Genomic DNA, 14,443 nt, shown 5'->3' on the forward strand with positions numbered 1-14,443 from the left:
TTAAAGTGTATATTGTATAGAGTGTATATTGCTATGATCTCATTCACATATCCCTACTCTATATCATTCTGGCTAAAAGTGTAGAAAAAAAGGGGTATAGCCTGCACTGTGTACGTATATGGGCCTATAAATAATTGTTCGTATTTGTCCAAAAGTAATTGACCGATTAAACAAAGTGATGGCTAACTACTGCACATTCACGGTCGCTCAATGATAGTGTCACCCACCATAGTAGAGATAAGTTATAATGATGTTTGTTTTACAATCAATTTACTAGCATGTTGTCAAAGATCTGTGCTGATACCTTGATGGAGAGCAGGCTGATGTTAGCAGTAGAGCTAATCAATTTAATTTAATTTCTTGTCTTTCAGCAAATGCACTTAAATGAACATTTCACTTAAAACATTGTTTGTTGTGATTCACTCAGTGATTCTGTGCAACTGGTTTTACACCGGGAGGTTTGATTAATTGTTGATGGGTAAATTGTAAATATGCATAAAAAATAAAACCCTTGACTGTGAACTTAATGACAGTGGGCATTCCAGGAGATTGGATATGTTGTGCCTGCTATTTCAACTGCACATTTAATGACATTCGGACAGTGACATATAGAAGAAATACGCCTAACATTTCCATAATAATGACATTATAAATTCCATAATATTAGTCATTCTAATACAAAATACGAAGGAATCCTGTTTAATCCCTTTAACCAGCCAGAGTCCATTCATTTTAATTCAGTTATTTTTAACAATGAAATTTATAAAACTAACGGTTCTATTTGTATTAATTATTTTACGATACTGCTGTTTTAGCAACAACGGTTCCTTATTTTATGTGTGGTGACAAAACAAGCATGGGGGGACCTGAACTTCTATGCATTTTAGAACTTCACAGACAACATGAATCAGGCTAAAATTGGTATTCTTTTCACTGTGTTACTTTTTCCTGCTTCTGTCACCGACCCGTAGTTGGGAGACACAGCGGAACCAAGCCACTATTTCTTTTCGATTCCAGGGCCGAAGCTGCTATTTATAGCTAGTTAGCTGTAGCTGCACCGTTCACTCGTCAGCAACTTTGGAGTAACACCCAACTTAGCTGGTTTCTGCTGGAAAAATGAGGAGTCCTACGGAATGTAAAACTGAGTTAGATCATTAGTTAGGCTAAGTTAGATCATGAGCATACAACAGAATATGGTGTGTAATAGGGTGTTAGCATGTAAACTGTCTGTATAGTGTATGTAACATTAGAGCTAAGTTAAACATCATACATTTTGATAACTTAGCTAGCGAACTTAGGTAATATAGGTAGAATAGCTGTTATTATATTATTATTATTTTTTAATTCCAGAGAGTCTATGAACTGTATATTGTTGATCATTGTTTTTTGTTTAATCTTTCTGATAGAATACTTTACTGCTGACAAATGCAACTGAAAGACAATTGGTATTTTTTTGTAATATTAAATATTATATACATATTGCTGCGGGAGCTGTATTCATAGGAGACATGAATTAAACTGTAAAAATAGTTCCTGGTTTCATGACATTGAATGAATTGTGCCTTCTTTGAGACATACAAAGTCCACTAATTTAATAATGATTAGTAATTAAGCAATAAATCTGAGCTTGTATCGTATCGTTTCTTTATAGTGTTTTGAGGAATTCATTACCGTGTGTTACTGTAACATATTATTTTATTTTCAGGTTCTAAAGGGCTCTTTTTTTAGAAGGTGAGAAACAGTGAAGAGCAAACAAACCTGAGATGAGCCCCCTGAATTCAGTCTACTTTAGAAACGCCACTATTGTGCATCCCGACTTCTTTTTCATTAGTGGTTTTGCGGGTATTCCTCACACAAAATACTACTATGTCTTCTTGTGCTTTGTTTATGCTCTGACTCTACTGGGGAACACTTTTGTCATGGTTATAATTTACACTGACCACTGTCTTCACAGTCCAAAGTACATTGTAGTTTTTAATTTGGCTGTGTCTGATTTGTGTGTAAGCACGGCACTTGTTCCTCCGTTGATTGACACCTTCCTGTTTAAATCACACTTAATCTCCTTCGAGGCCTGCTTGACAAACATGTTTTTTGTTTTTTTGTTTCTCATTATGCAGTCTTTCACTCTAACTGTCCTTTCCTATGACAGATATGTTGCTATATGCTTTCCACTGAGATACAATGAGATTGTGACGAATAAATCGATGTCGGTGATCACAACAGTAACATGGATTATCGCAGGACTAGCGATGCTGATAGCCCTGATTTTCATGAACAAGCTGTCCTTCTGCAAATCCGCCGTGATAAACAGTTATTTCTGTGATCACGGACCCATGTTCCGTTTGGCGTGCAATGACAACACTCCAAATTATGCGATTAGTCATTCACATCCAGCTCTGATTTCCTGGCTTCCATTACTGTTTATCACAGGCACGTACATTTGTATAGGCAGAGCGTTATTAAAAATTGCAGGTGCCTCAGAGCGCCTCAAAGCCCTGAAAACCTGCACCTCTCATTTGATCTTGGTGTGTGTGTTTTACCTTCCTTTATGTATCACCTTTGCAATGGGTGCCACCATTCACCAGAATGCCAGGATTATTAATACATCTCTGGCGACCGTTTTGCCGTCTATGCTGAATCCAATCATTTACTCCCTGATGACAGAAGAATTCAAAGAATCCATTAAAAAGTTCTACAGAAGAAAGAAGATACACATCACTGGAAGGAATACATGAATACATGTTTTAATAAAAAATTATTGCCTGGCAAGTCTAGCCATGTTCATTTTTCCAAATCCTCCACTTAACTGTCAACTAAGAACAATTAGAAAGTTTGGTCACACCAAATACACTTTAAAGGCACTGGCCAATATTTTCAATGGGTTTGAAGTGTTTTCTGTTGTTTTCCTTTTTCTTTTTTTCCCCTTGTGTTTTTTAACTGATAAATGCGCTTTATCTATATAGCTATACATTTTTTAATAATAATTTGGGTTTGAAGCGTTTTCCGCTGTTTTGGGCACCAGGCGGCTTGTGTTTATCAACCCCGACTTCCTCGATTTTATTTAGGTGCGCACCTAGCTGCAAATCGATCCAGTCGGCAAGAGCTGACATGCCCACAAAAACTGTCTCTCCAGGCTCAATATCATAAAATAACTTTTCCCATTCTCCTAAGCTAAATAAGTCACGCATAACAACATATACGCGTATATACTCCACTGTGTTCAAATTGGATTTAGCAGTTTCCAGTTTGAGTTGTCAACGACTTGACGTCACACCTTCGGCAAGTATTTGGCAATTATGTCTGCTCAAGTGTTACGGGACCGACGTAGTCCGATAAAATAAATGAAATGTGTCGTTATGCGTGATTTATTTAGCTTACGAAAATGGGAAAAGTTATTTTTGTGATATATTGAACTATAACTGATATATCGATATAGCCATATGCTCGTTTTCGGTACGGGTACCCTTTAAATTAGCACAAAATGTAGTCAAATATTAAAATGATTGTGATTAAAATGAGGAAGTATTTCCCTCCTTCGTGATTTCCTCTATTAGTGCACTTTTGTCACACTGAATGGTTTCAGATCTTTAGGCAAAATGTTATATTAGACAAATTACATTAGTAAAAGGGAATCTGGTTAAAATACAAACCAAATTTTTCAATTGACTATTCAATTTATTTAATAAAAAACCTATCAAACACACACATCACCTCTGAGAAAATAGATGGCCCCCTTAATCCTAATAATCTTTAGCAAGTAGTAACTACAATCAAACACTTGAATCAAACCTATAATTTTATATTAATCTTTCACATTGTTGTGGAGGAATTTTAGCCCACTTTTATTTGCAGAACTGCTTTAATTCAGATTCAGGTTGCAAATACAGCATTTCACAGTAAGAACATCGAACCAAAAGTCGAAGGGTCTCATTCATGATACATGAGCAGAACGAATTTGTGTGTAGAATGTGAGTAGAGGGAAATTTACGGGTTTTTGGCATTCATCAATATTTTAGTAGCTCCGATTTTTCGTAGCTACTAACAAAATCACACATTTAGTTAAATTAGTTGGCAATTAGCAGGTTTAAGATCCAGATTAGGTTCATGATTGTGAATTATCTATGTAAATCGACTCAATAGATTACACATTCTTTCTACATGTTGAATGATAATAAAAAAAATATATATATATAAGAATATAGGCCAATAATAGGCTAAAATCACAAAAAGGATGTAAACAATTACCATATCTGGGTCACTCCGGTGGTGTCAATTCTAATTAAACTTCCCACAATATAAAAGGCCTTCAGTCTTAGTTAATGGTAACAATGGCTGACCTTGCGCTCTTGCATGATTTGGCGCAATTAAGATGCTGGAGAGAGAGGTATTTCAGGGATCGGTCAGATATGTTGGATGAGAGTGATGAATGGTTGATTAGTCATTTCCGACTACCAATACCAATTCTGTTGCATTTATGCAACATTTTGGAGCCTAATCTGACAAGGCCAACAAGACGCAGCCATGCCATCCCTGCACATCTACAGGTACTATCTGTGCTTGGTTTTCTAGCCACAGGGACCTTCCAGCGCGAGATAGGTGACAGGTCCGGCATTTCGCAACCAACTATGAGCCACATCCTCCCTGCTGTGCTCAATGGTATTTTAAAACTAGTGCCAGAGTACATCAAATTTCCCTATGACGCACAACGGCAGGTAGAAGTGATGCAGGGATTCAGTGCAATTGCAAACATGCCAGGTGTCATTGGTGCCATAGACTGCACACACGTACGCATCATGGCTCCATCTGGTGATGCATTTGCTTACATAAACCGGAAAAACTTTCATTCCGTTAATGTGCAACTGATCTGTGATGCAAAGTGTGTGCTGTTAAACGTTGTGGCACGGTGGCCTGTGTAATAGCGCAGTTGGCACGTGTTTGGAGGATGGAGCTGTGAGGAACGGCTGGCTCATTGGTAAGAATATAGCCTGCCTATACAATTGCACTCGCCAGCTATAAATATGAGACAACATTTGGTTTTTTTCGTTTTATGTGTGGCTCTTTTTTCATTTGAAAGAAACCTTTAATAAATCTTATTTGAAAAATGTTTAATCTACGTTGGCTGCAGTTGGAGCTGTACAGTATAAAACAGAGCTTTAGGCTATTAAGATTCAAATAATTTGAAGATGATGCATACACAACTGCAGTGGGCTATATGTTATCCATATCCTTTCTTGAAATGAATGTTAAATAGCTCTACATTCCGACACTGATATCGATTACGCACCATTACGCACAATATAACATTACTGGTTTCCCGTTTCCACTTCATTCAATCCGAAGAGAAACCCCCACAAATGTTCTGTTTGTTTGGTGGGACTGTACGACCTAGGTTAAACTATACTAACCACTAAGCTATCACTGATGGTTTTCAGAATGTATTATGATTCAACAATTATCACCTTACCATCTGGGTTTGATGTTGTCTCCAGTGGAGGCATGTCGGTGTCTCCGTCAGGTATAATTCCTGACAGAGAGGTCTCCCCAATAATGCCAGTGATGCGCTCGTCAGCAGGTGATATTTGTGCCTGTGAGCCTCCTCCTCCTGTGGCTGATGCATGTTTTTTGTGTGCGCTTATGCGTTTCTTTGCCTCCAGTTTCATGTCAAACCATTTACGTTTCACCTCAGATATGGTTCTATTGTCTACAGAGGCAACATTAACAGCATCTGTCACATCCTTCCAGGCCTTCGCTTTGCCTGTCCCTGTCACAACACCACTACTGATAGAAGAAAAGAAAATATTTTTTCTTGACTCCACTTCACCCAAAGTGATTTCGATCTCCGCTTCGGAAAAGTTTATTTTCTTTCTCTCTCTTTGTTTGCCCTTGATGACTGACAGGTCAACTGGATGCGTCTACACCTCCTTATATGGTAATCATTGTCTATTCATGGGCGGGGATTTATGCTAATTGCTGATTACCGGGAGCGCGCTTTCACTTTACGATGGATTGGCATTCATGATCATACACACGAGTTTACGATCGGATCTGAGTTTCCCGCGGCGTTCATGAATCCGGAGTAGGTCTTTAGTAGCGTGGACGTTTATGTGCAAATCTGCACATGGATTTATGAACGTTTCATGAATGAGACCCAAAGACTGTGGCGGCGGTGTGATGCTGCTGGGAATGCTTTGCTGCCTTGGGCCCCGAACAGCTTGCCATTATTGAAGGAACGGCGAATTCTGCTCTGCACCGGAAAATTATTTAGGAGAATGTCTGGTCGTCTGTCCATAAGCTGAAGCTGAAGCGTAACTGGATTACGTAGCAAGACAATGATCCACCTGACAAAGGGGCAAGTCCACAACTGACTGACTGTAACTAATCCCAATGATAATTCGTGCAGTCACAGTCATGACATGAATCCACTAGAGATGCTGTCAAAGACCCTGAAAGGAGCAGTCAATGTTCAAATATCTGCGTACTGTCTTTATTAAAGCCAAAGAGCAAAATTCCTCAACAGAGACGCGACTGACTGATATCAAATCATAGGAAGTCTTTGGTTGCAGTTATTGCTGCTGATGGCGATGAAACCAGCTACTATTCTTAAAGGGGGGAAATCCCTTTTTTTGTTTGATAATTTTCTCCATAAAATGAATGAAGTAATAATTTTAAAGAATTGCTGTCCTTACTCAGGTTCCCCCTCTGTCTAATATTACATTTTGTATGCGAGATCTGAAACCATTCAGTGTGACAGAATTTTCCTCAGTTATTGCATATTTGTTTCATTACACTGTACAGTCGAGTTAAGGAACATTCTAATCACATATTTGTGAGTGATCATGCACCTTAAAGGGATAAAACGCTGACAAAAAAAAACAAACATAAAAAAAAAACTATTGTTATGATTGCATCATGGCTCATTAGTTTTAATTGATCTTTCGCCTGTCAGTTCTATTCCCCTGATGAGTTGACACGACACAGTATAAAAATGACAAGATCTTTTTTCCCCAGTACATTCCAAAATCGAGTCAAGAGACATACCTCTACTAATGATAAATACTGTAATGCATTAGTTTCCAAAATACAGAGAAATATTCTTCCATATCACATTTCTAGATACATAAACTGGTAACATTTGTGGTCTGGACTGTCTCCAATTATTGGTAAGTATTATCAACACCTTAATGTATTCCTTTATTCGTGTAATCTAATGAGATGCCATTGAAGAGATGCCACCGCTTAGCTTGAGGTGCAGAGCAATAGAAACACTTCGGAAATTGATTTTAAAAGAGTTATACTCTATATGAAAATGAATAGAGAAATTTTGACATTTAAAAATATATATATATTGCTGATCGTTGCTTTTTTGTTTAATCTTTCTGATCTGAATCTACTGCTGCTGGGTGGAACTGAAAGACAATTGATATTTCATTGTAATATTAAACTTTATATACATATTGCCATGGGAGCTGTATTTATTGGGGACTAGTACCTAGTTCTTGGTATTCAAAGACAAGAGGATGGGTTTGGAATGTACCTTGATTTTTAATATTTTTATGTCACAAATCAAATTAATTATGCCTTGTTTGTGACACACAAGGTCCACTAATTTAATAATGAATCATAACTAAGCAATAAATCTGAGCTTGTATAGTTTCTGTTGCTACATATTTGTTAAGCACATTGTTAATTTTATAGTTTTTTGAGGAAATCATTACTGTAGGTTACTGTAACCTGTTATTTTATTTTCAGGTCTGAGAGGACAGTTTTTTCAGAAGGTGAGGAGCAAACAAACCTGCCATGAGTCCCCTGAATTCAGCCTACTTTATAAACACCAGTATTGTCCAGCCTGACTTCTTTGTCATAAGTGGTTTTGCTGGTATTCCTCATACAAAATACTACTATGTGTTCTTGTGCTTTGTTTACGCTGTGTCTGTACTGGGGAACTCTTTTGTCATGTTCATGATTTACACTGACCACTGTCTCCACAGTCCAAAATACATTGTAGTTTTTAATTTGGCTGTGTCTGACTTGTGTGTAAGTACGGCACTTGTTCCCACAATGATTGACACCTTCCTTTTTAAATCACAGTTAATCTCCTTTGAGGCGTGCTTGACTAATATGTTTTTTGTTTTTTGGTTTCTCATTATGCAGTCTTTCACTCTCACTGTTCTGTCTTATGATCGATGTGTTGCTATATGCTTGCCACTGAGATACAATGAGATTGTGACAAATAAATCCATGTCGGTGATCACAACAATAACATGGATTATTGCAGCACTGGCCATTCTCGTTGCTGTGATTTTCATGAACAGATTGTCATTCTGCAAATCCACTGTGATAAACAGTTATTTCTGTGATCATGGACCCACATTTCGTTTGGCGTGCAATGACAACACTCCAAATTATGTGATTAGTCATTCGCATCCTGTTCTGATTTTCTGGCTTCCACTGCTGTTTATAACAGGCACGTACATTTGTATAGCCAGAGCGTTATTAAAAATTGCAGGAGCCTCAGAGCGCCTCAAAGCCATGAAAACCTGCACCGCTCATTTGATCCTGGTGAGTGTGTTTTATTTTCCTATTTGTATTACTTATGCCATGGGTGCCACCATTCACCAGAATGCCAGGATTATTAATACATCTCTGGCGACCGTTTTGCCCTCCATGCTGAATCCAATCATTTACTCACTGAAGACAGAAGAATTCACAGAATCCATTAAAAAGTTCTACAGAAGAAAGAAGATACACATCACTGGAAGGAATACATGAATACATGTTTTAATAAAAAAATTATTGACTGGCAAGTTTAATAACTTTTCATTTTTCCAAATCCTCAACTTAACTGTCAACTAAGAGCAATTAGGGGTGGATCACACCAAATGCACTTTAAAGGCACTGGCCATTATTTTCAATGGGTTTGAAGTGTTTTCCGCTGTTTTTATTTTTCCCCTTGTGTTTTTTTTTTAGGTGTTATTAATTTCTTTACTGTGCAATCGCATGGAAATAATGGCAGGGTTTTATTTAAAATTTTAGGTTTCATCATGAAAACAAATATGTACGATAAATTGGTTACCACAGTTGACACCGTTTTGGCTCATCCACAAACGATTGTGGATGAGCCAAACTCATTTAGGCTTGTCTCTCACTTATACCCTCTGTTTAAAATAAATAAATAAATAAATAACAACACACCAAACATTCCAGTTGACTAATGCCGTTAAAATCATTATAGCAGGATTGACAGGTCTGGAGCACACGTGCATAGTTGTAGAGTGCGGTTGTCTCAGTTACGCATCCAGCACTTTTTACAGAGTACAAAAAAACCAACTCAAGCTAAGTTTTTGATGCAGCTGGTAATTTAGCGAGCTGGTTGACCAAGTCAGACCAGCTGCCAGTTTGACGTGGTTTAGCTGGTAGACCAGTTCAGACCAACTCTCAGCTTGACGTAGTTTGACCAGCGAGCAGCTCAGACAAGCAGCTCTAGCTGGCTGACCAGCCGGCATAGCTTGATTTTGCAGCAGGGTAGGAATCATAAAATCATGCATGTGACGGGTTTTCAAGCTGTTAACGCGCATGTGGTGTGTATCATTTTAATCAAAACATTTTCAAACGTTAGCTACTGTATTAAAGTTATATCCATGTAAGGGAGACCGGGGCACAAATGAACACGGGGCATGCTGAAACACGGGGATTTTGCATAGTTTTAGCATTTAACAATGTTACCGATGGTCTATAGTTATAGCAAAGACACGAATCTTCTTTCTGGATGAAAAATATTTGCTCAAATTTGTGTGTTTTTTATTTTTTTATTTGGCGAAAATCTGAAAGTGTTTGGTTGTTGCAATTAATATCCCTTTTATGATAAGCCATGCCCACTTCAAATTCATTGCATCATCATTCTATCTTCAGCCATAGCCATGAGAAAATGGATGCCTGCAGTTGAGATGAGCCAAAATTCCAAAATTCCAAATGATAGAAAATCCAATGAATTTGAAGTGGCCATTTGAAGCCATTTCACCTAAAGCACAGGTGTCAAACTCCAGTCCTGGAGGGCCGCAGTGTCTGCCGGTTTTCGGGTTGTTCCCGGCACCTGTAGTTCATTAATTGGCTGAAGAATCCACACACCTTGTTCTCAAGGCCTTAATTGACAGCGGATTGAAAGGCAACCACAAGAACCCGCAGACACTGTGGCCCCCTGGGAATTCAGTTTGACACCCCTGACCTAAAGTAATGCAACTTGATATTTGCATTGCCAGTATAGGATCAGCACTGTATTCTTAAAGGCTAAGCCCAAACCAGCCTGATGGTGGCGCTATAGATATCAAAATATGAAAACATATTAAAAAAAGGATAAAAGGTCACTGCAGCATCAGACAAGTCCAAAAGTTGATGTGATTTGTGTGATGCCATGCCCACTGCAAATTCAATAGACCATCATTTGGACATTTTTCATGTAACCATGTGATAATGAATGCCTATGTAAAGGTACTTCAGATAAGACAACATTCTGAAATTCAAAATGGCAGAATCCAATAGGAATGACAATATGGGTCAATGAGGGAAATTTGTTCCTCATGAGGAAGGGTCACGGTTTTGTGACTCTAGGGCAAACGGGGCACGAGTGCTCGACCCGTGAATTCAGAAGTACTGTCAGGTGCGCCACAGTGTCAGCAGGTGATTGATCTGCACCGTAATCTAAACAGGGGTCAATGATCCAATCGAGCCAACCAGGTTTGGTGATTCTGAAACATAGCACAGTTATTTCACGTGAAAGGGGAAAACATTTTTCTTCAAAGAAAAAAGGCGCAGGGCTTTGAGCCCCTAAATAAATCAATAAAAATCCCAGACGAGGAACAGAAAAACAACCGTTATCATTGCGTCATGTTGCTTTAATTTCACCTGAGCGTTTCTCTGGTGTCCTGTTACCTTGGTGTGCTGTGTCCACACTCTGGGATATAAAAACCACACTGAACACTCTGGCGCACCACAATCTTTTACAACTGACCAATCATCAACTTCAAGGACATACATCTACTAAAAAAGCAGAATTGAAAGACATTGGTTTCCTAACAATAGAAAACAATTTCTTCCACATGGGTCATTTATAACATACTTGTTTTGTGCAAGTTTGCCTATAGTTCTTGGTAAGTATTAGGCACACCTTCATTAATTCCGTCATTTATTTATTTGAAAGTGTTGCAACTGGAAACACATAGTAGTTATTCTAATTGAGAATTAAATCCAAAATTACTGTACCGTTTTAAAAATAAGTAACACAAAATGTATTGCATCGAAAAACTGACCTGGCCTATCCAACCTTTCCCTTTTTAGATTTCTGGGAGAAAATGTGAAATATTTCAGTGTACATATGTTTATTGATAGTGTTCATCATTAAGCTCACTTTGGTTTCATCTCTCTGAGTTTCTGATCTACAAACGGTCAGGTTTATTTAGCAATTAAACAATCAGCCTTCTTTTTAGACTGAAAGGTACAGTGACACAAATGTAATACAAACAGATGGAATGAGTGTGTGACAGGACAGCCATGTGTTCTGCAGGGCCATGCAGAGATTCACAAAATGTTTTTCAGTTACAGATTAATAGGCTGAGGGAAGCCTTGGAATTCTTGATTTAGATTTTTGGTTGAGACACATTAAGATTGAGATCTATTAAGACAAAAATGTACAGTTCAATTTATTTTATAGCTTGTGTTGTTTCTGTTGCTCAATATTTAATAAACCACTTTGTCATGTTGGAGGATATCATTACTGTAGATTAATCAAATTCGTTTTTTTCTGGTCCGAAGGGTCTGTTTTTTCACAAGGTGGGAAACAAACTGGCGATGAGCCCCCTGAATTCAGCTGACTTTACAAACGACAGTATTGTGCATCCTGACTTCTTTTTCATAAGTGGATTTGCTGGTATTCCCCACACAAACTACTACTATGTCTTCATGGGCTTTGTTTATGCTCTGACTGTAGTGGGAAACACCTTTGTCATGTTTATGATTTACACTGACCACTGTCTTCACAGTCCAAAATACATTGTAGTTTTTAATTTGGCTCTGTGTGACTTGGGTGTAAGTACTGCACTCATTCCTCCATTGATTGACACCTTCCTTTTTAAATCACAGTTAATCACCTTCAAGGCCTGCTTGACTAATATGTTTTTTGTTTTTGGGTTTCTAAATATGCAGTCTTTCACTCTAACTTTTCTTTCCTATGATAGATGTGTTGCTATATGCTTTCCACTGCGATACTACGAGATAGTTACAAATAAATCAATGTTGGTCATCACAGCCACATTGTGGATCATTGCAGGACTAGCCATTCTCATAGCTGTGATTTTTATGAGCAGATTGTCATTCTGCAAATCCACTGTGATAAACAGTTATTTCTGTGATCACGGACCCACATTTCGTTTGGCATGCAATGACAACACTCCCAATTATGTGATTAGTCATTCACATCCTGTTCTGATTTTCTGGCTTCCGCTACTGTTCATCACGGTCACCTATATCTGTATAGGCAGAGCGTTATTAAAAATAGCAGCAGCCTCAGAGCGCCTCAAAGCTATGCAAACCTGCACCTCTCATTTGATCTTGGTGAGTGTGTTTTATCTTCCCATTTGTATCACCTTTGCAATGGGTGCCTCCATCCACCAGAACGCCAGGATTATTAACACATCTCTGGGGACTGTTTTGCCACCTATGCTGAATCCAATCATCTACTCACTGAAGACAGAAGAATTCAGAGAATCCATTAAAAAGCTGTACAGAAGAAAGAACATAAGCGTCACTGTATGGAATAAATGAAAATATTTTCACCACAAATTATTTAGTTTAACCATGTTAATTTTTCCAGATCCTCAATTTACAGTAACTGTCAACAGTAAGAGAAATTAGCTAATATAATCCAGTGAATGGGAATACAGTATCATCCAGCTTAGTTTAAGCACTGTAATTGCAGTTGAAATTAGTACAAATAAAAATAATAATTAGTATGAGTAGGCATCTGTATATTTAGAAAGTGGTCCACCTTACCTCTGCTGAAAACACATTTTTTCCTATTTGAAATCGGCTTTTACACATGTATTTTACTGCAAAGAAAACAAATAAAACCCTTTGTTACGTTTGCCTTTTCCACTTTTATAAGTGCCTGTGTATATTCCCCAGCCAGTCTCAAACCTGCAAGCCTTGATATCGATGCAGGAGCGCACAGAGATCCACATTTTCTCCTCTACCCATGTCAACCCACTGCTGACTTCCACGCTGCGGTCCTCAAACTCAGCTCACAGACAGGAGCTGCGGAGACTCATTGTTTGGCTCTTAGGAAGCAGATTGTGAGCACCTGATTGGCCAGCAGGGGTCACTGATGAGCTTTGAGTGAGTGAGTCTTCACTGACACTGTCCGCATATAGTACCAGACTATAGGGCCAATCCACACACCTGAACAGTGCTACCAACCAGCGGGTTAATTGGACGGGGGTGACCAGTAGTACAGTCAGAGACCGTTCCACACTGATGTCAGTGCAGTGATGAACTGTTGCTTCTGCACACAAACAGCAGGTGGAATGTGCGTCCATTCCATCTGGCCTAACTCTTCATTTTGACACGTTTGTCAGTACAGTGTTTCAAGCTCCCAAATACACACGCAAAGCTGAAATGGCAACAGTAATGCCACAACCATGGTTGTGAGAGAGAGGTTCCAACACATAAATATACAAATACAAACACATACAAATAAATATATCTGGTTCATTAATTTGCCCAGATTGTACACTGATGGGGGTTTTGGATCCTCTTGTTAGATACAGTGCAGTATTTGCACAGTGGTAGAATGAATATGAGGTTAAAGTGCAGACTGTCATCTTTAATTTCAGATTTGTGTAGGAATTACATCCCTATTTATACATATTCCTCCAATTTAGGGGACCAAAAGTAATTGGACAGTTTCTCAACAGTTTCTGATTAGTCAGGTGTATTCAATTGCTTCCTTAGTGCATGTATGCAAGTTCCACATCTAATCTTGATTCAGGGCTTTTGATTGCCTTTGGAGTCTGTTATTGTCATTTGTCAACATGAGGACCAGAGTTGGAATGACTATCAAGGAAGCCATTATGAGGTTGAGAAATAAGAATAAAAAACAAATGAAAGTATTCCTACATCGATCACCCAATGTGGATGTAGGAATACTTTCATTTGTTTTGTTTTTTCTTATTTCTCAGCCTAATGGCTTCCTTGAATGTGCTAGAGTACAACGCTTCTGCAACTACAACGATAGGAAGGGATTTGCAATGGTCTTGTAACAATGTTTCAACACAAAAACCTTTAAAGTACCTCAGTTCTCAAGTTAATTGATTGACATCTTGGATTTATACATACAGTAAATCCTCAAATTGTATCCAGGATTCTATTTGAAGCCGGGCCTCGGGTAATAGCCGGG

General features: G+C 38.3%; 3 protein-coding genes across 3 annotated transcripts; all 3 read left to right on the plus strand.

The window, feature by feature from the left end:
* Positions 1-1,763: 1,763 nt before the first annotated feature.
* LOC133133378 (olfactory receptor 1F1-like) lies at positions 1,764-2,735 on the plus strand. Its single transcript, XM_061249476.1, has one exon. It carries the CDS (start codon positions 1,764-1,766, stop codon positions 2,733-2,735), a length of 972 nt encoding a protein of 323 aa, XP_061105460.1.
* A 5,062-nt stretch (positions 2,736-7,797) lies between these two features.
* LOC133133379 (olfactory receptor 1F1-like) lies at positions 7,798-8,769 on the plus strand. The gene has a single exon (XM_061249477.1). The coding sequence runs from the start codon at positions 7,798-7,800 to the stop codon at positions 8,767-8,769; it is 972 nt and encodes a 323-aa protein (XP_061105461.1).
* Positions 8,770-11,841: 3,072 nt separating this feature from the next.
* LOC133133987 (olfactory receptor 1F1-like) lies at positions 11,842-12,813 on the plus strand. The gene has a single exon (XM_061250330.1). The coding sequence runs from the start codon at positions 11,842-11,844 to the stop codon at positions 12,811-12,813; it is 972 nt and encodes a 323-aa protein (XP_061106314.1).
* The last annotated feature ends 1,630 nt before the right edge of the window (positions 12,814-14,443 follow it).

Source organism: Conger conger, chromosome 7 (genome assembly GCF_963514075.1).
Source record: "Conger conger chromosome 7, fConCon1.1, whole genome shotgun sequence".
Classification (NCBI taxonomy): domain Eukaryota; kingdom Metazoa; phylum Chordata; class Actinopteri; order Anguilliformes; family Congridae; genus Conger; species Conger conger.

Coding starts and splice junctions, on each gene's coding strand:
- LOC133133378 (XM_061249476.1), top strand. CDS start 1,764: ATGAGCCCCCTGAATTCAGTCTACTTTAGAAACGCCACTATTGTGCAT.
- LOC133133379 (XM_061249477.1), top strand. CDS start 7,798: ATGAGTCCCCTGAATTCAGCCTACTTTATAAACACCAGTATTGTCCAG.
- LOC133133987 (XM_061250330.1), top strand. CDS start 11,842: ATGAGCCCCCTGAATTCAGCTGACTTTACAAACGACAGTATTGTGCAT.